Genomic DNA, 25,280 nt, shown 5'->3' with positions numbered 1-25,280 from the left:
TGAGGATAGCTCAGTGAGGAAATTTAGTGGAGAAAAGAGGCTGAATAAAATTCCAAAGCAGGGAATTTACGTCACCTACGAAGGCCGCAGCCGTCCTCCCGTTCTCCCAAAGGAGAGGAGACACTGAGGCCTCCCCGGTCGGATCTTAGAAGCCCAGGCAAAATTAGTAGGCTTGACGAGCTTCCCCGCCTCAGAGGAAAAATTCAGCTAGAAGGTGAAAGAAAGAACGACATGGGGAGATCAAGTTTCGGTGAACAAGGCCCGCACTTTATTTTCCAAAGTAGTTTTTTCTACCTTAAGTTGTGCATAGAGGATAATGGGGGAAGGGGTGGAGTCGCGCAAGGACAGCAGTTCCTGGTTCTAATCGAAGCCAGGCTTTCAAACTTATCATATGCAAAAGTTCAGGTGAATTACATCATCTTCTTGCCAGGAGGCCTGTTAACATTTTAAGGAACTTATTTTTCTCTAAAGGTGATTATTCCAAAGTCAGGCACCAGCCTCCAAAAAAGCATTGGACAAAGCTGCATTCCTATAGGGCAAAGGTGAGGTGGGCTCAATCAAGAAAAGAATTAACTCAAGGGTCCAAGGTTACAAACATTGAGGCTACTACTTACATTTCTATACACCCATTATATCAATCAATACACCGCCAAGGACACAGTAGGTAAGGGGTATGGAGACTTAGCAGCAAACATTGGCCCAATAAGTGAAAAACCCTTCACCAATACAATTTCTAATCAATCTTTTAACTGCTCAAAGGAATCTGTGTTTAGACAGTTTAGAACATCTCATGCCTCTCACAGTTGGGAGGCTCTGAGCAATCACATGTGGCCGGGAAAAACCTATTCAGGCAGGCTAGAGGATTTCCAAAGGAGTTTGTAGGTTGAAACACTGTCAGACCCAGGAATTATTAACTGGAGCTGTAAGCTAACTCTTTTTTCAGAGAGAGGTGGTGGGGGACAGCCCCCCGTAAAGTCAGAGGTGTAGGTGAAAGCACAAAGCAGAAAGTAGGCAGACTCTGGTTTTGGGGGTAGATGCTCGAGAATTTTCAGGGAGACTCCTGAGGCTCGATCCCGCCTTTGCGTATGCCGAGCCTCCTTCCTCATGACCTTTGCCACGGGCGGAGCTTGCTCCCCACAGTTCTGCATCTTTGAGTGCCGCTTGTCTCTTTCCGACGCCACGGTTTCTATAACACTTCCAGTCTTGAACTGGAGCGTCAGTCCACTCCACTCCCCGAGGTTTGATGGAACCCTGAGGGCCGTGTGGTCTCTGCCAGGGGAAGGGGTTGCTAACAATAAAGCAGCCATTATTTACCAGCCAGATGGGTTTATTCGGGAACAGCAAAGGATCGCAATTTGGGATTGGCAAAGAACGCAGCTCTGGTGAGCTATACGCACTGCACGTCTAGAAAACCAAAGACGAACCGCTTTTGCAGAGGAGAAGGGGAGAGGGGAGGGGCCGTTATGAACCAAACGTCCACTGGAGGAAACTGGGAGTTCACACCGAGGTGGCTTTTCATTGGCTGTGCTGCTGCTGGGCGGGGAGAAAATCTTCCTTCCTCCTGCTGGTCTGAGTCACCGCCCGCCAGAGAGGCGAGGTAGATGTCTTCCTGTCAGGACCTGCACTGACCTTGAAGACGACGTGCCGGGCGCAAGTGCTCCTACAGGAGCTGCCTGCCCCACCGCGACCCAGGCCGTCCAACTCAGTGACTTTCCCTTTGTTACTCTCACTGCTGGTGGTGAACCAGGCTCAGCTCCACACCCCCACTGGTGCACAGCTTCTGGCAGCGACACTGCCTGCCACACTCCCACTTTGCCAGCAGGGGGTGCTGGAAGGAGCTGGACGCTGGAAGGTAGGAGCTTGCCTCTGACTTGGCTGTTCCTTGGCATTACATTTAACAGGATAACGGAGAGTGAAATTCCCCGGCCAGGCTCTGCCCAGGGTGTGCCAAAGTTTCCATGACGTGCTGCTGCAACAGAACCCAAGGGCACAGTCTCAGACAGGGAGCCTCTCTCATGCACCACTTCCTGGAGGCCTTGGCCCCTGCTCTGGTTGATGAGCTTCCTGGCCCACCTCCAGGGCCCCCATTCCGTGACTCAGCCCCAACCTGCAGGGAGGGAGTGCCAGGCTGTCCTGGGTGTGCCGCACAGGATGCTGGCTGCTGGGACACCCCTGTTTATCCAGTTTATCACCCTCCTGCTCCTGGAAAATACCAGCTGCCCACGCTCAGGGGCCCAGGCGTCCTAGCACCCTGGCTCCTTGCTGCCCAGACCAGCTGGAACTGGAGCACCTGCCCACCCAGAACGGGGGGACCCAGAGGGAATGATCTCATCCTGCAGCTCGCTCTGTCTCACCTTGGAAGGAGGCAGCTGGGACAGTCCTGTCCACGTGGACACTCAGAGAACCCCGCCCCAAGACAGGGGTCTTTAGGGATCAGTATGGAGAAGCTGAAATTGTCCTTGCTGCGGGAAAACAGAAGGCTGCAGTGCTGGGAGCAGGGGCCAGGCTCTGTGAGAAGGAAGGGAGGGAGGAGGCGAGACTGGTCAGGGTGGGTGCCAGAGTCACTCAGGACACATGGCTTTCTGCTCAGGACACTCCAGGACCCACCAGCCTGAGCTCTCCACTGACTGCTTAAGCCCTTTGTGAGGCACCTGGTGCCCCTGAGCAAGCCAGTCTTCCTCTCCTTTCCCAGCACTCTGCTCATGGGCCCTAAGATGAGAAGAGTTTCCATTCTTTGTGGCCAGGACTAAGGCTCAGCGTGTGACCAGGGTCAGGGCTCAGTATGGGACCAGGGTCAGGGCTCAGAGTGTGTGAACAGGGTCAGGGCTCAGACTCGGACCAGGGTCAGGGCCCAGAGTGTGACCAGGGTCAAGGCTCAGAGTGTGTGAACAGGGTCAGGGCTCAGAGCGTGTGACCAGGGTCAGGGCTCAGAGCATGTGACCAGGGTCAGGGCTCAGAGCGTGTGACCAGGGTCAGGGCTCAGTATGGGACCAGGGTCAGGGCTCAGAATGGGACCAGGGTCAGGGCTCAGAGTGGGACCAGGGTCAGGGATCAGGAGACTCCTTGCTGGAATAGACATAGGAACACCCTCTTCCCAACCTCTGAACTCTGGGGGGTCCGAATCCCACCTGGGACCTCACTGCCCCTTGCCCAGCACGGGGTGGGAGGTTGGGTAGGAAGCAGGGAAGGGGCAGGAGCAGGCCTCAGCCCCCTGTTTATGGGGAGGCCCTGGGCTTTGTCCCTGGGCCAAGGTCTTTTCCTGGAGGTGGGATCAAGCCCCTCTGGGCAGTGTCCAGCCTCGGGCCTCACTGTCACCTTAGTCTCCTCGCCTGCCCCACAGGTGTGCGGGGCAGGATGCTCCAAGGCCCTCTCAGCTGCTCTGGGGAGAGGAGGGCAGTGCCAGCCTGAGGAGGCCTTATGTCAACTGGCCTGTGCTGAGAGTCTAAGCCTTAACGGGAGAGCACCCAGCTTGTAGAAGAGTGAGTTTTAGATGCCTTCTGGGTAGACTCTCCCCCTACCCCAGCCCCTGGGTGAACAGGTGCTTGGACACACTTCTCTGCCCACACCCGGGCCAGGCAGCCTCTGCCCTCCTGCTCTCTTTGTGGGGAGGAGAGGACCCCCTCCCTGGAAGAGGTCTCTACAGGTAGCTGACCCTCTCAGACCCCCACCCCACAGGACTGCAGAGGCTTTGCTGCAGAAGAGAGTCTGCTTTTCCATGCCGACCTACTAGGGGAAAGGAGCTCTCACAGGTCCCCAGGAATACCAACCTCAGCTTGAGGAGCGCTGTGCCCGCTGGCTGAGACCCCTCTGACCTTGCCTGTTGGAGGGTTTTGGGAGTCCGCCTCCCTTGCCTATTGCTCTGCCCTGGCTCCTCCTCCTCAGAGCACCCCCTCCCCACCCTACTTCAAAATGCAGCCCACCCTGGAATCTGCCCTGTGTGTGCCCCGAATGACTGATCTCTGATTGTGGCTCTCCCAGTTCCCCACCCCCAGCCCCTCGTCCTTGCACCCCCGGACCCAAGCCTGGCACTGAGCAGTAGTCAGCAACACCTGAACAAGTGGCTGTTAGCCACCTGCAGCAGTGGGGCTGGGGCTCCAGGTGCTGTCTGCCTCCCACAGCTTCTCTGCTGCGTGCACAGACCCAAGGCCGTGTCTGGCCTCCGCCTTCTGGACCCTAAGCTGGGTCTTTGGCTGGCTCACTGCTCCAAATAGAACTCTCCAGTCTGGGCTCCATCTTGCACTTCCCAACCACATGCTCCTCCAAGAAGATCAAAGAACTTGCTCAGGCTTGGGCTAAGTGCTCAGGCAGAATCTGGAAAGGCACCCAGGCTTCAGAGTCCAGTCTGTCTGTCAGGACAGCTCCAGGCAAGACTGGGCTTCAGGTCAGGGAAGCCATGGGCTGCAGCGCAAGGCCTGGTCATTGCCATGGCTCATGGCCACAGGAGGTCACCAAGCTAGGAGGGAAAATGGAGTGGGAGGAGTGGATGGAGTGGACGCCAGGATTGCTCAGCCAGTGTCTCCCACAGTCTTAGGGGAAGTGAGGAGAGCTCTGGTTCCTTACCCACCCTCATCTTTTGGGGTCTGGGACAAATGGGAGCCCACACACCATAGAGCCAAAAACATGAATGTTTTAAAAGAAGCATTAGAAAAGCTAAAATATCATTGACAAATGTACCATCAAAACAAACTGGACAGGGACTTCCCTGCTGGTCCAGTGGTTAAGACTCTGCGCTTCCAACACAGTGGCACAGGTTCTATCCTCGGTCAGGGAACTAAGATCCCATGGGTTACGTGTGCAAAGAAAGAAAAGAAACGACAGTCTAGTGTGAATTTAGGTTCCAGGTTCCTTGGCTGCACAGAGAGAGCTTGGCCCCAGCTGGAGACCTGACCCATCCTGCCCTGCAGGGGCCCAACATGCGTGCGTGTGGCCCCCAGCCCAGACATCTCCACCTCCCACCCCACCGACAGCTGCCCTGTGCTCAGCAGCTCAGCCCATTCTCTGCAGGAGGATGGAGACTGGGAAAGACCACAGGCTCCAGGTGGGCACCTTGAGGCCACAGGCAGGGCAGCGGGGTCTGAGGGTGCTCTAGACAACACACTTCTCCCGGGGAGGGGAAGCTGGGGAGAGGGCCATGGGCACTGGCCAGGTCTGGGTGAGGGAGGGCCAGGAGGTGAGTGGGGGTCCACTCTGGGGGCTGACGCGGGGGCAGAGTTACTCAAAGCAGACGGCGCTGACTCTGGGCAGACAGACCCAGTCGGAGCTGCATCCAGAAGGGTGGCTGTGGTCACTGGGGAGGGGACCATAGCTGCAGGGGAGAGAGGCTGGTGGCCCCCGGAGCGGGTGGAGTGAGACATCAGGAGATGTGAGCGCCCTCCACCAGATGCCAAGCGCGGGCCGCCCACTGTGAGCAGGCTGCCCCCCCCAGGGCACCCTGGTCACCCACTTTCCCACAAGCCTGGCCTGGAAGCCTGATGGGCAGTGTCACAGCTCCCAACAGGGTGTCAGGTGCCCCCTGGCTCTGCTCGCCTCTGGTTAGTTAGCCCCCAGACCAGCAGCACTAGCTCCTCAAGGATCTTGCTAGGAATGCGGGCTCGGGTTCTGCCCAGGTCTCCTAATCACAGCAGCATTTAGCAGAGCTCCGGGTGGTCCAAAGCCAGCTTGAAGCCTGTGATGCCTCAGTTTCTCCATTAAAATGAGTCTGGAGCCTCCCTGCTTGCCCTGGCTCAGGGGAGAAGCATGGGAGAGATGGCTATGCCTACTTGGAAGAGCTCTGGGGGACTGTGTCCCCCAAACCCCAGAAAGGACCCTGTCCCTAAGACTCCAGAGCGGGTTGTCACCACAGACACCATGCCTGCGCCTCCTGCTTTCTTCCCAGCTCAACCTGGGCCTTGTGATGATGGCAGAGACAGGGAGATGGATGGTTCCGAACAGAAAGAGGGGAACGGAGGCACAGGGGACCTTCTGAGAGCCCCTGGGGACCGTGGGGGCAGGGCAAAGGGAAGCCCAGGCGGCGTGAGTCAGGCTGGCCTGGCTGGCCCAAGCTCATCTCCAGCTAAATTACTAGGTCTGCTCTGGCCGGGAAGCCAGCCATATAAAGGCGCCCGCTGCTGGCTCTTCCTCAGTCCCAGCTGGCAGATACCCCACAATGAGGCCACTCCTGGTGCTTCTGCTTCTGGCCACGCTGTGCACTGACCTGGGTAAGGGATGCTGACCTGGGTGGGCGGCGCCGGGCAGGGCTGGCTCCAGTCTGAGGGTCTGTGGCGTCAGCCTGGTGTGAGGCTTTAGAGAGTGGGGGGAGAGGCCATTGAGGCTGCTCCCTGACCAGCCAGACACAGAGACCTTGGTACCCTTTGGGGCATGGTTTCTGGAACATCTGCCTCCTGTGGATGCAAAAGACTGCAGCGAGCGGTCTGAGGCTGCAGAGCTCTGGGCCAGGCAAGGGGACCCGGGTTCCAGCCAGGGGGACCAAGTGTTCTGTTTCCCTGGGATTTCTGGGAGGTGGGACTCCAGTGCTAAACCAGGAAAAGAAACTGGTCACCCCTCTTCAGCCGCGGCTCTGCCCCTACCTGATGACCTGGCTTTATGACACTGAACATCAGTGCCTGCAGCTTTTGAGGTCACCGGAAATGGGGCCTGGGGAGGGGTGATACAGCCTGTGATTATTAACTGAATAATTATCACCCAGGGGTAATTAGCCCCAACACTTCCCCTCACCCCCAGCTTGGCTGGGGGGCGGGTGTGGAGGTGGTGCTGTCTGGGGAAGGCCAAAGGGTGAGCGGGTGTGGAGGGTGGCAGCAAGGGGGTGCTGCAGTTGGAAGGGGGCTCCTTGGGGATCAGCCCCAGGTTGGGAGGCCTGGAAAGACAGATGGACATTTGTGCAAGGACGTGAGGCTGGTTCGGTGGCCCAGGCAGTGTGCAAGTTCACTTCTCAAAAGACAGCCTGGTGCAGAGGTGGAAGTGGGAGTGGAGAGCTGGTGCTGGGAGGCCCAGTTCAGCGGTGGGAATCAAGGAGGGGAGGGTGACCTCTGGTCTTGGGTTTCCTGGGAGCATTAACCCATTAAGGCTCAGCACAGCTCAAGCATATGGGGACTACCTGGACCCTGTGGGGGAAACCGAGGCACCTCAGAGTGTCCCCTGCCCACCAGCACCCAGGACTTGGTTGCACACAGGGGACTAGGAATGGCTGGGGCTCACCCTCAGGCAGAGAGGCCTCTTCTTGGGGAGTTCCAGAACACTGACCTGGGAAGGATGGCCTCGAGCCTCGGGCTCTGAGGGTCTGAGCTTGGCCTTCCTGCTTGCCCACGGCACAGCCGCCAGCACCCCGACTCTCCATGTAGAGGGGAGAGTTTTGACATCAGTCGATCCGTGTGTGCAAGGACACCCCCATAGGGCACCCCTCCCAGAAAACCCCCAGGGACCCCCACAGATCCCCCTGCCCAAAACCCTGGCAGAGAGGTGCCCTCTCCTGCAGCACAGCCCCCACACCGCAGTAAGGGGCTTCTGGAGGTCCCACCTACCCGCTTGTCCTGTCACAGCTCCGGGGCCCTCCCAGCCTGGTCCCCGTCGGCCTGGCTTCTGCCACGCTGTACCTTCTGCCTGAGAGCTCTTTCCCTGGATGACAAATAAAAATCCGTTCATCTGTCCGGCCCAGCTCCGGGGCCACCCAGTCCAGAAAGCCTTCCCAGACGGCCCCTCCCTCTATGAAGACCACAGTCCTTCTCGGCCAGGTGCCCACAGCGTGTCCAGTGCATGCCCCACTCCAGCCCACTCCGGGTTACATGCTGTCCCTTTGTCCGCCACACTTGCATGGCCTGTGGGGTCTCCAGGCTGGGAGCCTTGTCCCCATCTCCGTGTCTGTGGGACTTGAAGCCAGGCGCTCAGCACTCTGGGGCTGGCCGGGACAGGACTTTTGCTGCAGACTCCCCGTCCACCCGCCTGTTAGTCAGCAACCCGTAGCACTGCTGTGTGCAGAATCTCAGAGCCTCGGTCCTCCGGTCCAGGCAGCAGTCCGGGGCCAGGCGAGGACACTGTGGCCGAGAGGAACAGGGGCCAAGAAGGAGCACTCTGGTCGCTTCTGTCCTGGGGGCTGCCTGCAGGCCCTGCCCACCGTCTCCACCCACACTCCTGCTGCCAGACTGGCACTTGCAGGGGGCCTGTGGGGCACAACTGTCCCGAAGCAGAGCCCGAACTCACAGCTCATCTCAGGGGACCAGGGACGCCTCCAGAGCAGGAGGAGGAGAAGGAGGTGCCCAGCCCAGCCCCAGGCCCAGGCCCCCAGGGTCCCTGCCTGCCATGGCTGCCCGAGGCCTGGCCCAGACTGACCGGGAACACCCCCAGAGCAGGAGGAGGGAGAGGAGGCACCAGCCCAGCCCCAGGCCCCCAGGGAGCACCCCCCCCCCCCCGTGGCTGCCCGAGCCCCCAGCCCAGACTGACCACGGGCCTGTGCTTCCTTCCCTCCCAGCCCGGGCCCTGCAGTGCGAGCCTCTGGTGGAGTGTGCCCCGCCCGACAAGTACTGTGTGATTACTCGGGCCGGTGAGTACCCACACCGGCCCCACCTCCTGCACGTGGGCCTCTCGGCCCAGCCCGGACCCCGGGGACACCATGTCCTCCTGCAGGAACCCAGCAGTGGGGCCCACCCAGGGCTGTAGGGGAAGGGACGGACCCATCCTTCTTTGTAGACTTCGTGTGTCCATGCAAGGGCTGGTTAAGAGAAACTCCTTCAGCAACCCAACAACATTGTCACCCTGAGATCCCAGTGCCGGCTTCCTGGTTTGAGTGAGTCCCTGCATGGCGGGAGATCGGAGTTTGATCCCTGGTTTGGGAAGATCCCCTGGAGAAGGAAATGGCAACCCAATCCAGTATTCTTGCCTGGAGAATCCCATGGACAGAGGAGCCTGGCGGGCTAAGGTCCATGGGGTCACCAAGAGCCGGACACGACTGAATGACTAAGAACAAACCAATGTAAAGTATTTGGGAGGGAGGGAGCAGGCAGCCCATGGATTCACCAAGACAGGGACAGGGGGCTGGAGGGGACGTCTGCACAGCCTGGCCTTGGTCGGCAGCTCAGCCAGTGTGCCTTTCCCGGGCTGCCTGCCTTGCACCGTGGGCTGCAGGACCCGTGACCCCTGACCTGGGCACCCTGCACTGTGCTCTGGCCCCCCGCCTGCCTGCCCAGCCACACCGGGACCCTGCCTTCCCCAGGGCAGGCCCACGCCTTCCTCTTACCTCCTGGGATTCCTCCTCAGGTCTGAGCTGCCACGGGCCGGGTGGTGCCAATGACAGGCAGGGTCAGGGTGCAGGTGGGGCCCCAGGAGGTCACATGGCAGGAGTCTGCTCAGTGGGAATGCCTGGCCTGGATGGGTGGCAGAGATTGGGTAAAGATCTGAAATGAAGGGGGCCCCTCAGAGAGAAGAGATGTGAGGGGCAGGGGCAGACGTGGGCACTGCGTGAGGGCCCAGAGATGCGGGCTGGGCATCTGGGTCCGATTCTGGGAGGGAAGGAGGCACCCTCTCCCCTTGCAAGTGTGTGCTTAGTCGCTCAGTCATATCCAACTCTGTGACCCCATGGACTGCAGCCAGCCAGGCTCGTCTGTCCATGGGATTCTCCTGGCAGGAATATTGGAGTAGTCTGCCATTTCCTCCTTGCAGGTAGCTGCTGCCACTGAGGTCATGTCTGCAGAGGCCCCGCAGAGTCCCCCAGGCTCCCCACATGAAGCAGGGCATCCAGGCAGCCTCACAGGGGTCACCCTCTGGGCCATCGCCCCTTGTCAGTCCCAATGACACAGAGGCCCTTGCAGCCAGGACACATGACAGGGTCATAGGGTCTGGCCCAGAGCCCCAGTGAGTGCACAGCAGGGCTGGGACCCATGCTAGGGTCTATCTCCCCCAACCCAGCTGGCCATCAGCCATGTTCAGCCCAGAGACACCGTGCAGGAGCAGGGCACCCCTCTGATGCCTCTTGGAGCCTCCCCTTGTGTCAGGCAGAGAAAGACCTCACCCAGAGGCATGAGCATGTCCCTGTCTCGGGACTAGGGGACGAACCCTGCTCCCAGCAGAGCCCCGGCTGCCAGGGCCGCAGCTGCGAGCTACTCCCCCTCCAAATCACCTGGCCGGTGGCCCTGAGTACCCACTAGGTGCCCCTGCCTCTGGCCCTGGTGTGAGGCAGGGACCACAAGATTGCTGGCTTCAAGGGGCTTACTAGGGAGAGGTGGCCAGGACATAGTGAGCCTTGAAGTGAGAAGGAATAAGGGGGGTGGACGCTGCTTCTTCCCAGCAGGCCCAGGATGCCCCCTGGCGCTCCCTTCACCCCAAGAACCTCAGCTCTCTCACCCTGGATAGGACTAGACACCCTGAAGGTGCACAGTTCCATCCCGGGGTCGGGGGCTTCCCTTAGACACCCCAGGTCTGCTGTCTCTGCCTTCACCCCACTTCCCACCTGCCCCTCACCATCCCTCTGTCTGTCCATCCCCCTGTCTGGCCAGGCCACACTCCCTGAGTATCCCTTCCGGAGCCAGCAGTCAGACTCAGCCCAACCTGAGTCAGGGGTTCCCCGGACTGAGAAGTAGGGACGGAGCAGTGAGACCCCACCCGAGGGGGTGCTGCAGGGGAGCCTGGAGCAGCAAGTGGGGGGACAAGGACCCTCTGGCGGGGTCAGGCCTGGGCGGGGGTGGGATGGTCACTGCTCTGTGCTCCCTGTGTCACCCAGCGTGCCTCCAGGAGGTTGTGAGTCCTCCCCAAGCCTCAGTCTTCTCATCTGACCATGAGGACGGCAGCTGGGCAACCCTGGGAGTTGGGGTGGTTTCTGGGCCTCCACTGCTGTGGATCTGCTGAGGAGGGGCCTGAGACCGTGGCCCCGCATAGGTCCTCGCTGCAAAGAGCCAGCCCCTACTGGGCGCCAGGCCAGAGTATTAGTCATCTTCTCAGTCAGTCCGCTGACAGCCCCGCCTAATACACCATTCCTCAAGCCAGGAAGCTAGAGCTCAGAGCCTTCAGGGGAGGACGTGGCCACACTGGGAGGTGTCTTCTCGGTTGTAACTCAGAAATGGGTTAGCCAGTTACCAAACAGTACTCAGGTCCGCTCAACCGACACGCAGCAAAGCCAGTCTGCTCACACCAGGTGGTGATGAAGGGAAGTTAGCATTTATTACAGGATCTAGCAAGGAGAATGGACAGCTCGTGCTCAAAAGCCCCAAACTTCCCGAAGGCCAATTTTAAAGGCAACATTAGGGACGAGGGTGGAAGGTGCGTGGTCATGGGTTGGTGGAGAAGTTTTAACTGCGGGATTTTCTGGAATTTTGACCATCTGGTTTCAAGCCATCTGGAGTCCAGTGCTTCTGGTCAGTGTAGTCATCATCCCCCACTGGCTGTGGACAAGCATCAGAGTGTCATCCGTGGCCCTTCCAGAGGAGCCAGCCACCCTGGCTCTGTCGTCCTGATCATTAGCTGCTTGAGTTTGCTCTTTGGAGTTTGAGGAGGGCCAAACAAGAAGCAAGGACACCAATGGGCTTGTATCCAGGAGACCCCCAAGTTCCTACTGGTTTCACCAAGACCGCCCCTGTTATGTTCTGCCCACAGAAACACAGCTCCTTACCCAAATAACTCAGCAGAGCTGCAATTAATCGTTGAATTAACTGAATCCACTGCTGGGGTACAGATAAAGAAACACCCCATCCAGTGTGCAGCCCTGGGCGCCCCCCGCATCCAGGGGCTTCCTGGGGAGGGACAGCTGCCCATCTGGGCAAGCTGGTCTTTGCTCGATGCCCCTCAGAGGGTCACACTGGCCTATGACCCTCCTGGTCAGGGCACAACTTTGACCCTCCGGGAGCAGGCGTTTCTGTCCTCCTTGGCCAAGGCCTTGGCCTTAGAGAGCGAGAGCCTTCCTGGCACCGGTGGCTCTGATGACAGCACCCTAAACATGGCACCCAGCCACGCCGGCCGAAAGCCGATGCTTATTCAGCTTGCTCTCAGTGCTCCTCACAGATGAACCCATCTAGCCCTGAACAATTGCACAGTTGGTTCTCTGATTATCCACACTCTCCAGACGAGGAAATCTCCAGCCTCTGGGCCGACTGTGAACGGGAGTCCCCTTCGGGCGGGCTCACAGTTTCCAGCGCGTTGTGCATTAAGAGAAGTGACTCACGCTGACCTAGCACCACTGGGCTCTGAGCTGCCAGCACCATCATCTCAGGAGCCCCGCTCAGCATCCCCCCCAGGGCAGGTGCAGAAACTGAGCCAGTGTCCATGGAGGAAGGCATCTTGCCAAAATGCCTTGCTCACTCCCCGGGGCCCCAGCTCACCCTGTCTCCCTGCACGAGGGATGTGAAGCTCTGAAGGCAAATGTGCAGGCTGCCCCGTGTCCTCTAGCCCCCACCCACCTTTTCTAGGGCTTGCCAGACCCACAAACAGACCAGTGAACACAGGGCCTGGCCTTCCCTCTGGAGCCTGAAACCCAGAGCAGAGAAGCGCCCCGACGTCTGTCAGACGTCCCAGGCAGGGCGTGGGAGCCACTGTCAGTCCCTGGCCCTGGGCATCCTGGAGGAGCCGGTGTGAGCGGGAGACACACACACTCACACTGGAGAGCCCGGAGCCCGGAGCCAGCTGTGCCTGCGGTGCCTGGGGCCCCAGCGGCAGGCCCTCCCCAACGGCCGGCTGGGTGGTGGAGCAGGCACCCACGGGCCCTTGCCCCTCTCTCCACAGCCAGCCCCAGTGGCGTCCTGGTCATGAAGTCCTGCGCCCCGACCTGCCCCAACAGCACCGTGACCTCGGACGGCCTGGCCCTCTCTGTCTCCTGCTGCCGGGACAGCCAGTGCGTTAGCAGTGCAGCCACAGGCCTGCCAGGCGGCCCAGGCGCCCTGTGGGTCACCACTGTGGCCAGCCTGCTGTGGGCTCTGCTCCGGGCGGCCTGCTGAGCCCAGTCTCACCCGAGCCCTCGCAGCCTGTGTGGGGTCCGTCTACAGCACTTGTCTCCCCGTCTCTCCTCCCTGCCTCCCCCAGGCCCCACCAGCCCCCTCCCAAGAGCAGTTCTCCCCGCCACAGGGAACCATCAGCGTGGACACACCTTCAACTCAGCCTTCTCCTGGGTTCCGGGGGTCCCCTGACCATCCAGCAGTGGGAAGGGCGCCTGGATTCTCCCCAGCCCCCTCCAGCCCACTTGAGGGGCTCCCCCTGGGGACCCCCTCTCCCTCAGGCCCTGCCTCTCAGGGCCCCCTGTGCTCCATGGCGACCCCCGCTCTGGTCATTCCTGTGCAGGCGAAGGCAGACTTGAGAGCAGGGCTTTGCACGCACCCCTCCGGCCACTCATGCCCCATGCGGACACTCGCTCACCCGTCCACCTGTTCGTTGCTCAGCTGGAGCACCCATGCCTCACAGACCCAGGGGACATCTTCAGGGCCAGTGGGCCTGCCTCCTCGGGCTCTCACGCTGGGGCTCGGGGTGCTGAAGTCCAGGGGTGGGATGGGGTTTCTGGAAAGTCATCAGCACCCCTGCCAGCCCCTGCCAGGTTGGCTGACCACTGCGGGGATGGACCTATCTCCCCAGGGGCTTTCCCCCAGGATGTCAAGAGAGAAGGAATAAAGCTGCAAGGCTGCTCTCAGCTCAGTCTGAGATGTTGAGTCTGGGGCGGGGGGCGGTTCCCGTCCTTCGTCTTGGGGAACCCCGTGCCTTGAAGGCAGGTGGTGGACACGCTGTAAGTGTGGGGGAACTTCAGCACACATGCTCAGGTGGGGAAGAAGCACTTCTGCTCCTCAAAGAGCAGGGTGTCCCCAAGCCCTCTGGCCAGGGTGGCAGAAACACACTCTCAACAAACCCCGAGTTGGGGGGCTGACATGGCAGCCCGTGGGGTGCCCGTCTGAGCCTCAGCCTCCCCCAGCACAGGTGGTCAGCTCTGCGCCCCTCTCCCTTGCCCACCCTACCTCCCTGATTGGGGAACATCAGGCGCCCAGAGCTCTGGGGCTCCTTCCAGGCCCCAAGGTCTCCAGTTCTCCCGATGGTCTGCTCCCCAGCCCCTCTGCCCAGGGCCTCTGGGAGCCCCCTTCCTGCCCCAAAGGGAGGAAGGCCCTTCTCTGGCCCCAGGGCCTTTGTCCCCAGCCACTGCAGGGCCGCTGTGCCTGTCACAGGGCAGTGGTGGCCATTCTGTCACAGCAGTCCCAGGACATGCGGGACAGCAGAGGCTCAGGCCAGTGGCGGGGTGTAGGGGGCCTGCCCTCTCATGGGGCTTCCTCCTGCCGTTGCATCTTGGGCCGTGTGGAGGACAAGACAGGCTGCGGGCGCCCTGCCTTGAACCAAGGTGGTCAGGGTTCCCTCGGGGCCCGTCCCAGCCTCCGGCGCAAGCTGCCTGCACAGGCCAGGCTGGAGACCCAGGAGGAGGTGGCCCTGCAGGGTGGCCATCCCCGCAGCAAAGTTGGAGCTCAGGGCTGGGCCACTCCGCCCAGCCTGAGAAGCTTGGGGTTTCTCTTCTTAAGGAAAGTGGAAATTTCCTTCCTTGATTCTCCTGTCAGACCAACCTTCCCTCTGGGGCAGGCCCCACCCCTACAAGTCCCAGCGGAAAACCACGATGGACGCCACCCCACGACTCGTGTCCGCCTCCTCTGTGTTCGGCAGAGGGGGTGGGGCGAGGAGACTGTTTCCGGATGAAGTCGTTCACTTGTCCTCAGATCTCAGAGCTTTCTGGACCGCCCCCAACCGCCCATCCCACCCTATGCCTGCTCCTGGGGGCCAAGTGGTGCACCGAAGCCTGAGTCCTCTCTGAGTTCTCCCCAACCCTGTCCACAGCTGCCCGCCCCCGCCCCCCACCCTGTCTCAAGTCCGCAGACCCCCGGAGAGTGCCTCCCGCATGGCAGGACCCCACACTGACACACACGGGAGCCACGGCCCACAGACCGACAGGCCGAGCTGGGCCCGCGGTTTCCCACCGGGGCTGGAGGGCTCAGAGGCGAGGCTGTGGTGGCGATCCTGACTGCGGGAAGGCCGCAGGGTGGCAGGTGCAAAAACCTGGAGGTGGGCAGGACTGACCCCCGGCAGGAGGCCGAAGGGCGGGCAGCAGACGCCCCCACAGGACAGGCTCTGGACAGCGGGGTGGGGGGCCGGTTCTCACCCTCGAGCCCCTGCTCCTGCTGCTGGCTTAGGGAGCGGCATTTTGGGTGGCGTGGGGGTGGGGCTGCGGCCTGTTATTCCTGATGTCCCTAAGGGAGAGCCATGGTGGGAGGGCAGGCACCAGCTCAGAGAGACCACTGGCCAGCGGGGGTCCTGGAGCCCTGAGCCCTGCATGTGCCCTGGGGTTTACTTTCAGAGCTGCCTCCTCTGGCCTGGGCACAGCCCTGGGGCTCCAGGGCCCCCTACAAGTCACGTTCTCCCCCACTCCCCAGGGGGCTGCCCCTGCTCCCCTCTTACGTAACATCACCAAGTTAAGATAACACAAACCCCTTGATCCGCTAAGCTCTTGTGACTGAACTCCTGACAGGCCCAGGTGGGGATCCACCTCCCTGCCCAAGGGCCTGTCCCCACACCCAGAGCAGGCTGCAACAACACGCACACCCCTGGACTAGGCTGGTGCCAGCACCAGGCCCCCAAGGCCCCAAGCAAAGCAGAGAGCGGCTGGGTTGGGCGGGTCCAGGCTTCTCGCTCAGCAGCAGACACCAGGTCTCCTCCACTCCGGGTCACGTGAGGACAGCGTGCCATTAGTTCCCAGGCCACGCGGCTGCCGCAGGGGCCACGCTGCTGCTCCCCATCATCCCGGACCCAGGAACCTTGTCGGTAAAATGCAGGATCTGAAGAGAGGCTGTCCACGTGTGAAATCTGGGTCTCAATGACAGACGGAAGCCCTCTCACCGCAACACACGCTTGGGAAAACAGTAGTCCCCATTCCACAGTTTCATCAGCTGTTTCCACAGAACCTGTAAGAAAATTCTAGGTCGTCCTGGCTGTGTTTCACTGGGGTTTAAAGAGTCGCATCTCCAAATAAGGGGCCATTTCTTGTTCCCAAGGGGCAAGGGACAGAGAGACGAGGGTGGAGGGTTGTCATGGAAAGGAATTTATATAACGCTCTGGATAAAAGGTATGAGTGCCAAAGATGGACAGACCAGCAGGGCCCGTGATTTTCATTAGATATTTATTACAGCCTTAAGGGTTATAGTCAACGATGTCCTCCCAAAGCCTCCTCCTCCCCTGTTTCACATATCAGTCCTGTTCAGTTGCTCAATTGTGTCCGACTTGGCGACCCCATGGACTGCAGCAATCTTAAGTAAAAAGGGAGTATCTGCATTTCAGGTGTTGCAAATCCCAGAGCTGCCCACCAACTACCCACAGACCTAAGGCTCTTAGAGCCCCATCAGGTCTCACTCCATGGCCTCTGAGAATGACTAGACGTGTACATAATTAAGAAAGGGAAGAGGACTGAGGACATAGAGAGACATCATTGTAACTATCTCCTAGAGCACACGTGAGTGGTATGAGTGGCTGGGTGGATGGATGGACAGATGGACAGATGGACGCATGGATGAATAAATGGGTACATGGAGTGGTGGATTAGAGAGTGTGTGTGTTAGTCACTCAGTTGTGTCCAACTCTTTGCAACCCCATGGACTGTAGGCCACCAGGTGCCTCTGTTCATGGAATTCTCCAGGCAAGAATACTGGAGTGGGTGGCCATTCCCTTTTCCAGGGGACCTTCCAAACCTAGGGCTCGAACCCAGGTCTTTGGCACTGCACACACATTCTTTACCATCTAAGTCACCAGGGAAGTCCTGGATGAGTAGATGGATGGACAGACAGACAGAGTAATGGATGGATGGAAGAAAGATGAATGCATAGTTAGACGGGGAGGTGGAAACATGGACGGATGGATTGACAGGTGGATGGATAGATGGACGGAAGATGGAAGAATGCCTGGATAAAAGGATAGGCGGCTACACGGATGGAGAGGCAGATGAGTGAATAGATGGTGGGGAGGATGGATGGATGGGTAATGGATGAGTGGGTGGATCCATGGATAGATGGATGGATGAATGCGTGATGGGTGCATGGGCAGGTGGGTAGGTGTTAGGAGCAAGTGATGGCAGTGAGCGAGGGAGGAAGGGGAGAAGGGCTCCATGTTCACTACCTTAGAACCTCTACCCAGGCCTTCAAGAAGGACACGGCTCACATCTGAGGGCTTCACCCTCATCACCCAGATCCCCAAGCTCCGGTGTCCTCTCAGGGATGCAGCAAGAGGAGCTGACAGTCAGGGCCCATGCAGGGCTCCACGGAGAGGTGCCCAGGGCTTGTCCTAGGTGCTGGTGTGGGCAGGGGTCCTGCAAGGGCTCTCCCAGGAGAGTTTGTCTCTCTTGGCCCTCAGAAAGCTAAGGCTCCTGTCTGGCCATTCCTGGCAACAGGCTGCGCCCCAAGGCAGGGAAGGGCTTCCCATATGGCTACTCCTTGGATTTCCCATCTAGCAGAGCAGGAAAGAAGGGCCCTGCAGGTAGGTGAGGCCAGCACAGTGGGGCAGAGCCAGCCTGGAGCCCCATCCCCCAGCCTGGCCCGAGGACAGTAAGGGCATCTGGGAGCCTCACTCAGAGTTGGAGGAGTGCCCCTGGAGAAGGGCAGCTGGTGGCCCCGGGATCGGGCTACGACGGGGGGTGGGGGCCCACCTTAGGCCCTGGGAAGTAGCTGGCCCATGGCCTTGGGTGACAAGGTGATTCTCCTTGACTAGGAGGGAGGAGCAGGGGGGCCTGGGCGGGGGAAGAGCCCCGGCCAGGGGGCCAGGCCCGCTCTGCTCCCACGCCTCTGTGCGTCACTGAGGGGCCCGAAACTGTGGGCAGGTGTGGGACTTACAGGAACAGAGCAGGTCAGAGACGCCGTGTCATCGGAGGCCTGACTCACAGGGAAGTCATGGCTCTCCAGCTGCGGAGGAAGGAAGACAGAAACGGAGCCTGATCCCCAGGCCGCGCACGGCCTCTGAGCCAGGCCCTGGCTCCCTTGCCGGCGTGTCCTTGCCCCACTCCACCCTGGGGGAGCTCCCCAGGCCCCTGGCCTCTGCGGCATCACGCCCACGTGCGGCACACACAGAGATCGCAGGTGCACCCCCACACCTCCCCAGTGAGTCGGGGGCCCCAGAGGCCTGTCTCTCCTGTTTTGGTCTCTACTTCACCCTCTGTGCCTGGCCTGTGCCGAGTCCTAAAGCTCGGTTGAAGGAATGAAGGAGAGGGTGAACTGGGCACCTTGAGGTGGAGGGAAGTCTAAGGGTACAGCTGGGTGATGCTGCCCCTGTAGTGGCCTGCAGCTGAAGAAGCCTGTCCCGGCACCGGGTTTTAGGGGGTCCAGACTGGGCCTGACTCGCCCGCCCCGGTGCCCACCCTCAGCCCAGGATGGGCCTGGGGGCCTTCCCAGGGCTACACTTCCAGGAGGCCTGGGTTGGCCACTGTGCTGCGCTGAGCCGGGCCCTTCCCTCTCTGGGCCACCCTCCTGCTCTGTGGTCCTGATCGCCAGGAGGTCTGGGCCCAGTCCTGTCCCGTGCCCAGGCTGAGACTGGGGAGGAGGGCAAGGAGGCAGGGAGCAGGCAGGGGCAGGGCTTGTCTTGGCTTCCTGGCCTGCTGAGTCCAGGGAACAAGCAGAGCAGGGGGGCGGGGGAGGGGTGGTTCCCCTTCAAGGCCTCTCCTGGCTATCATGCCTGCTGGTACCATCAGGCCAGGGACCCAGGCTGACGGGAGGGCTGGGGCCCAGAAAGCAGCAGGAGGAAGGGAAGGAAGGGCTACTGATGGTAGAGAGAAGTGCCAAGTTCTGCCCACTCCCAGGTGACCTGGTGCCAGCCCCGTCCTCTCTGGCCCCTCATTTCTTTACCAGGGAAAGAGGATGAAAGACCAACTTCAGGGCTCCTCTCTCCCCTGAATCCTGCCTCCAAGACTGTAGTGGCCAGGTCACTGCCTACAGGAAGCCCTCCCTGACTGCACTGTCCCGGTAACTCCCAGTCCTCTGAGAGCTCTTGTCATCGGGATCACCCACTTTCTCCCACAAGTAAAGGGTATCTGGCCTTGATGTTTCTGCTAGGAAGCCCCCAGGAGAGGCGAGAGCCCTGTCCAGGGCAAAGGCCTCCTCCCCACAGAGCAGGGTCCAACGCCACCTCTGCTCCAGTGAGCAGCCCTGCCACCAGGGCACACAGCCACCGCCCCGGAGGTGGGCACAGGGTACAGGGACCCCAGCCCCACGTGCGGGGATCCCACTGCCCAGCGGCCTCATGCGCAGACTTCCACTCCCAGCCTCGACTGTGCGGTAGCACGGGGCTGACAGGAAATCCAATCCCCTAAACTTGTTTTTCCAGCAGTGTCTGTGCCCCCGGGCCCACGTGAGTCACCGGCCCCTCCTGCGTTCCCCAGCCCTGCCAGTCTCCGCCCTGTCACTGCTCCCACTTCCCAGGCCTTCTGGGCCCCCTCCCTCCCGCTCCTGCCTCCTGCCTGTGGGGAGGCCCCAGAGCATGGGGTGACTTTCTCTCTCTGGATCAGGGCATGAGAGCCCCACGTTGCCCCCCTTCTCAGTCCGGACCCCCAAACAAGCCCTGGGATCAGCCCTCAGGACAAGCAGCCTTCTCGGGCTCAGCAGGCTGAGTGGGGCTGCCTCATGGGCTCTGGTGCCCCCCTCCTGTGCCCCGGGGTCCCGAAAGGCACCGGAACACTCCCTCCACCTTCAGGAGGGCTCTGCAGGCCCCGTGCGGGCAGGCAGTGCCTGCTTGGGCCCCCAGCTCTGTGCAGTCCGCTGCAGTCTGACTCGGCCCCACCATGGCAGGGAAGAGCAGAGGCCAGCTCAGCCGTCTGCTCGCCGGGGGCCTCGGGGAGGAGAGGCCTGAGCCGGTGCCTCAGGGAGCCTTGGGCAGGCCCTGCCCCCAGACCTTCAGGGGCGTGTCCATCGGCAGGCCCATCGGCAGGCTTGCTGCTGGCGAGGGCCCGGGGCTGACCTTCGTCAGTGCTCCAGCCCCACCCGCGGTCCTCACGGCCTGCCTCTGTGCGTCTCACCCACACCACCCAGCAGGCCCTCCAGGAACAACAAAGAAGTGGTGGGGCCCCAAGACCAGCAAGGGGTTCCCTGCTGGCTCAGACGGTAAAGAGTCTGCCTGCAATGCGGGAGACCTGAATTCGATCCCTGGTTTGGGAAGATGCCCTGGAGGAGGGCACGGCAACCCACTCCAGTATTCTTGCCTGGAGAAGCCCATGGACAGAGGAACCTGGCAGGCTACAGTCCATGGGGTTGCAAAAGAGTCAGACGTGATGGAGCGACTTCACTTGTACTTTCAAGGCCAGCAAGTGGACAGAGAAACCTGTGAGCAGAGGGGCAGGGGGGCAGGAACCTCTCGCGAGAGGCCCGAGTCCCTCCTGTGAACACTGCAAGAGTGGGATGGTGGTGCGGATCTGCTCGGCACCCCCAGGCAAACCCTGCACCAGATGGGCCCCTGGGCCTGGCCGGGAAGAGCACATTGCCTCTCAGGACCAAAGCAGACACAGAGAGCACCCGTCACAATGAGGGCCTGACTCTTCCCTCCACACCGCCCCCTCCCCAGCAGCCCGGCCCTTGCCCCTCCTCTGCCACTCCAGGTCCCACTGGATCACATGCCCCCGCCAACTGTGGTGCCCACCTCTCTGCAAGCACATCCAGCATCCACAGCCCTGCCCCGAGGGCTTCTCCGTCCCCCTTTCACCCAGGTCCAGACAACTTAGTGAACGCTTTGCTTCCAGGTTGAGAAACAAGGACATCACAGTCAAGAGCCATTCCAGCCATCCAGGGCAACCAGGAAGGAGAAGGATACCTGCCATCCGGCAGCCACCGGGCTGCAGCCGCTCCCCCGCAGTGAGCACTGAAGACACTGTGATAGCACTGAAGATACCCAGGTCGCTGAGGTGCATATGGAAGGAATGACCTCAGCAAGCCCAGACTGTTACATCTTCCCATACAGAGGAAAACCTGAAAAGGCTTAACTCGAGATAACCGGTTTTCTTTAACTCACAAGAAATACTTCGGATGTTCAGACTACACGCCTTGTGTTACAAACTCCTATATAAGCTGACTCCTCTCTGCCCTGCTCCTTGGAGCAGTTCTCTCAGGGTCAGTTGAGGTGCTGTCCTCCAGGCCTGAAGTCCTAAACATTCCCACCAAATAAAACGTGTGTGTGTGTGTGTGTGTTAGTTGCTTAGTCATGTCCGACTCTTTGCAACCCCATAGACTATAGCCCACCAGGCTCTCAACTATCAGGTTGTGACTGTTTTTTAAGTCGACGCTGGGGTCTTTTTCTCAGGAGACCTGGTGGTTGACCTAGCAACCCTGAGCCCCTGGAGCCCAAGAATCTAGGGCCTCCTCCCACCCCGGCCCGACATGGCACTGGGCACCCCCAGGGCACCTGCACAGACCTGGGATTCTGTGACCCTATCTGAGGGTGGGGGTCGGAGACAGCGACCAGAGCTGGGCAGAGGGTGAGAGCAGAGTGAGCTGAAGACCCAGCTGACACCTCTGTCTACAGCCTGACGAGCGGGAGGGGGCGGGAGGTGGAGAGGGACAGACAGCCCTGCAGCTGGCAGGCAGGGATGTGCTGGGCTGGAGGGTGTGGGCCAGGCAGGGTGGGGCAGGTCCCGCCCCTCCCACCAGCACCTGTCCCAACTATAAGGCCTCCAGAGAAGGGGGCCGCCAGTGCTCCCAGAGGCGCCCCAAGATGAAGACAGTCTTGCTGTTCCTCGTCGCCTTGGCTGCGGCCGCTGGGCCAGGTGAAGGGCTGGGTGGGGGCTGGGGGAGTGGGAAGCCAGGCCCTGGAAGCCTGGAGTGGCTTCCCTCTAGGCACGGAGAACCCTGGGCTTGCGGGGGCTAGAACAAAGTAAACCCCGCACCTTAACTTGGTGGGATCACAGACTTACAATATTTCAGAATCAGAGAATCTTAGAGTCAACCTAGAGAATCAGATACGCGGAGAGGGAGCAATGCTGGGGGTTGTCTTGATATGCTTCTCCCCGAGAAAGACAGAGGCCAGAGGCCAGCCCCAATGCCCTCCCAGGCCCCAGGGCCCTCCCAGGGTCGCCCATCCCCCTGCAGGCTCAGCATGGCCAAACTGACAGTCCCCAGGGTGCCGACTCAGCCTCAGGTCCTCACCGTGGGCTGCCCGCTGTGAGACAGTCCCCGGGGAGGGGACAGCAGCCAGGTCCTGTGAGCTGCTGTTAGCACACCCCAGAGCCTCTGAGGCCCCTGGGGAAGGGTCTTCAGTGCAGCCATATTGGCCGCCTCGCCAGTCCTCTAGAGACGCCCAGTGCTGGACAGCTCCTGGGGAGGGGCAGGCGCCAGGGCCCCAGCCGATGGGGACGTTACCTCCTGCCTCCCGGGGCTGTGTGCAAGATGTGAGCCCCGGTGGGGCCCGGGGACCTCAGAGCGATTGGCCCAGGGCAGGGGCAGCAGAGAGCTCTGTCTAGCAGGGGTCTCCCCAGCCTCTCTGGGAGGGCTCCCTGGAGTCTGCTGAAGCCCTGGCTCTCTCCCCAGCCCAGGCACTCCACTGCCACGTGTGCACCAGCTCCAGCAACTGCAAGAAACCGCAGGTCTGCTCAGCCAGCTCCAGCTTCTGCAAGACTGTGATCAGGGGTGAGCCATCTGGGGGAGGGAAGGAGGCCCTGTGGGGCACCCTGGGGCTTGAGGATCATCCCTGGGGAGGCTGGTGGAAGAGATCTCAGTGACAGTCTGGTCCTGGTGGCGATGGAAGCTGGCACTTGGGAGGCCCTGGGGGATGGGGTGCCACCTGGCCTGACCTCGCCCACCCATCCCCAGTGGAGCCTCTGTCTGGAAACCTGGTGGAGAAGAACTGCTCGGTGTGGTGCACGCCCACGAACAACCAGCAGGGCCAAGTCAGCAAGGGCCAGGAGACCACCCTGTGCTGCAATAGCGACCTGTGCAATGAGGCTCTGCAGAGCTGGCAGAGCGCCGCGCCCGCCCGCACCAGTGCCCACCTCGGCCTGGCGCTGGCCTGCGGCCTCCTTGCCCTCCTCTGGGCCCCTGGCCTGTGACCCCCAGAACCAGGGCCCCACCCCCTCCTCTCCCTGGCCAGGATGGAGGCTCATGGAGGCTCAGACACCCGGGGCTGGGGTCTCTGCAGAAGGTCTGGGGCCAGGCGGGCGGCCCAGGGGCAGGAAGAGCTGAAGGCTTGGAGCCGCCCTGGCACAAGACGAGGCGCCTCCCTCCCAGAGCAGCGGGGTGGGGGAGGGGACAGGAGGCCTTCCGCTCCCTCCTGATTTCATCTTCATCTGTTTGGTTTCTGTTTGTTTTTCTATTCAAAGCCCAGCGTTGGAATAAATGACTGAAAACCAGTGTGGTCGTGTGAGTGCTATTCCGGAGTGGAGGGGGTGGGGGGCGGCGGTCATCCGCACACACAGGCCCCCAAGTCCCAGGGCTTGTCACCCAGAACCAGTTTTGGCAGCATGCACAAGGCCTGAAGTGCCGCCATCACCCTGCCTTGCTGGAGGGGACATGGCCCTCCCCAGGCCCCTCCTCTGCAGCCCCAGACAAGGAAGGCCCTCCTGAGGGAGACCTGAGAAGCAGGGCGCAGGAGCTCGTGGGTGCAGCCGTGATGGGCAGGCCAAGCTCTCCACCTGACTGCCTGAGACCACCCGGGGGAACACCCCGCCCACCCTGCCAGCCCTTACCCAGGGCCCACATCCAAGCCCTGCCGGCCTAGGGTCTCTAGGATCCCGCTTTGTCCTACCAGGTCGTCTTGAGCAAGACCCTTCTGCTCCCGGAGCCTGGGAGCCCTACGCGTGCCAGCTGCGCGCGCCCGGGGAATCCAGCGCGTCGCAGTGTCGGAGGTCCGAGGTCCCGGCGCCTGGCCGAAGCTGGCTTCTCCCTCTCCGCCCTCGCAGGGCCAGCGATCCGGCCGCCGCTCCTTCTGCGTCGGGAATATTCCGAGGACCAGTGCGCCTCCCGGTGGCCGCACGCGGGAGCCGGGCCTTGGGAGGAGCTGCTAAGGGAGGCTGCCCCGCCCCTAACTCGGAGCCCACTAGTGGCCCTGGGCGCCCCGGAACCCGCAGCAGGGAGTGGAAAGAGCGGGTCAGACACGCGGGCCACAGAGGTCGGGCAGAGGGACTGCGTCGCGCCAGGCGAGGACTGTGCCTTGCCCTCAGGGGACCCCACGGCAGTCTGCCCGTGTGGCTGGGCTTTGGGTCAAGAGGTGGGGAGCAGGGACAGGGACGTTCACCTGGAGGGAAGGGACGGTGATTCCACAGGGGACCCCCACCCCCCACCTGGAAGCCCGGGGCAGCCGGCGAAGTTCCGAACAGAGGAGGTTGTCGCCATGTGGGACCAGGAAAGGCTCCACAGAGGGGACATCCCTCAAGGGACAACCCAGGCCACATGGCCCAGGAGGAGCTGAGAGGTCGGAGGTGCCTTCCAATTCCTGGGAGCGCCAATCGCCCCCAAGCAGGAGCAGCGTCTGTGAGTGAGGGCAGCAGTGAAGGGCAGGGTAGCCTTCCGGAGCTGCTGGACAGCAGCCGCCTGCCGGGTGTCTGTGTCTCCAGCAGCTAAAGAAGTGACCTCGTGTTTGGACCATTCAGTGTGAATGCAGGTGGCATGGGTTTAAGGTTTTCATCCTGCCTTCCCTGTTCTCTGTCCATCTGTTCTTTTTTCCTTTCCTCTCTTTTCTGTCTTCTCTTCTGTGAAGAGATTAATCTTTTGTGATTCCATTTTATCTCCTTTGTTACTTTATTAAGCAGAGCTCTTTGACTTTTCTTTTCTTCCTCTGTCTTTTCTTTTTTAATTTTAGAAAGGAATTCTTTCTGCTTTTGCATGTCTGAAAACTGTATTTCCCCTTCACTTTTCAGAGATGTTTTCACTGGGCACGTAACTCCAAGTTGTTTGTCTTGCTTTTGTGCTTTGGTATTTCAAACATTGCTTCACTGCATTGGCTTCACTGTTTCTGACAAGAAATCTGCTGGCATCCCTATCTTCAATCCTCTGTCCGTCATATAATCTCTGCTTCTAGTGTTTTCTCCTTACCACTGGTTTTAAGCAGTTCATCACACAAGGTGCTTTGGTATCAGTTCAGTTCAGTCGCTCAGTCTTGTCCAATTCTTTGCTACCCCATGAATCGCAGCACCCCAGGCCTCCCTGTCCATTACCAACTCCCGGAGTTCACTCAAACTCACGTCCATCGAGTCTGTGATGCCATCCAGCCATCTCATCTTCTGTTGTCCCCTTCTCCTCCTGCCCCCAATGCCTCCCAGCATCAGAGTCTTTTCCAATGAGTTAACTCTTGCATGAGATGGCCAAAGTACTGGAGTTTCAGCTTTAGTATCATTCCTTCCA

General features: G+C 60.6%; 2 protein-coding genes and 1 long non-coding RNA gene across 9 annotated transcripts; 2 read left to right on the top strand and 1 right to left on the bottom strand.

Moving 5' to 3' along the window:
• Nucleotides 1-245: 245 nt before the first annotated feature.
• LOC147359782 (uncharacterized) lies at nt 246-23,878 on the bottom strand. 7 transcript variants are annotated; one of them, XR_015141207.1, is made up of 7 exons: nt 23,686-23,878; nt 9,227-9,353; nt 7,518-7,611; nt 7,240-7,327; nt 6,194-6,380; nt 2,355-2,508; nt 246-1,969 (listed from the first exon to the last, which is right to left on the bottom strand). It is a non-coding gene; the product is annotated as an uncharacterized LOC147359782 (long non-coding RNA). The 7 variants fall into 7 exon arrangements; XR_015141210.1 differs by having other exon boundaries at nt 246-1,966; nt 23,686-23,861; XR_015141208.1 differs by lacking the exon at nt 7,240-7,327 and having other exon boundaries at nt 23,686-23,869.
• On the top strand, nt 6,146-13,585 carry LOC147359784 (uncharacterized). The gene is made up of 3 exons (XM_086337584.1): nt 6,146-6,197; nt 8,462-8,533; nt 12,697-13,585. The coding sequence occupies exons 1-3, from the start codon at nt 6,146-6,148 to the stop codon at nt 12,906-12,908; spliced, it is 336 nt and encodes a 111-aa protein (XP_086193710.1). The 3' UTR covers nt 12,909-13,585.
• Nucleotides 21,638-23,291, top strand: LY6D (lymphocyte antigen 6 family member D). Its single transcript, XM_086337580.1, has 3 exons — nt 21,638-21,712; nt 22,473-22,571; nt 22,755-23,291. Exons 1-3 carry the CDS (start codon nt 21,661-21,663, stop codon nt 22,988-22,990), a joined length of 387 nt encoding a protein of 128 aa, XP_086193706.1. The 5' UTR covers nt 21,638-21,660; the 3' UTR covers nt 22,991-23,291.
• Nucleotides 23,879-25,280: the final 1,402 nt, after the last annotated feature.

This window comes from Bos grunniens, chromosome 14 (genome assembly GCF_055505025.1).
Source record: "Bos grunniens cultivar Pamir isolate PY7600 chromosome 14, Bosgru_T2T1.0, whole genome shotgun sequence".
NCBI classification, from domain to species: domain Eukaryota; kingdom Metazoa; phylum Chordata; class Mammalia; order Artiodactyla; family Bovidae; genus Bos; species Bos grunniens.
Note: the sequence above shows the minus strand (reverse complement) of the source record. Positions and strands in the feature narration are given on the sequence as shown.

What these genes read in the sequence shown, in the direction of transcription:
- LOC147359784 (XM_086337584.1), top strand. Translation starts at nt 6,146, where the DNA reads ATGAGGCCACTCCTGGTGCTTCTGCTTCTGGCCACGCTGTGCACTGAC. An exon ending in CACGCTGTGCACTGACCTGG is followed by an intron (nt 6,198 to 8,461) that starts GTAAGGGATGCT and finishes CTTCCCTCCCAG; the next exon opens with CCCGGGCCCTGCAGTGCGAG. An exon ending in CTGTGTGATTACTCGGGCCG is followed by an intron (nt 8,534 to 12,696) that starts GTGAGTACCCAC and finishes CTCTCTCCACAG; the next exon opens with CCAGCCCCAGTGGCGTCCTG.
- LY6D (XM_086337580.1), top strand. Translation starts at nt 21,661, where the DNA reads ATGAAGACAGTCTTGCTGTTCCTCGTCGCCTTGGCTGCGGCCGCTGGG. An exon ending in GGCTGCGGCCGCTGGGCCAG is followed by an intron (nt 21,713 to 22,472) that starts GTGAAGGGCTGG and finishes CTCTCTCCCCAG; the next exon opens with CCCAGGCACTCCACTGCCAC. An exon ending in CTGCAAGACTGTGATCAGGG is followed by an intron (nt 22,572 to 22,754) that starts GTGAGCCATCTG and finishes ACCCATCCCCAG; the next exon opens with TGGAGCCTCTGTCTGGAAAC.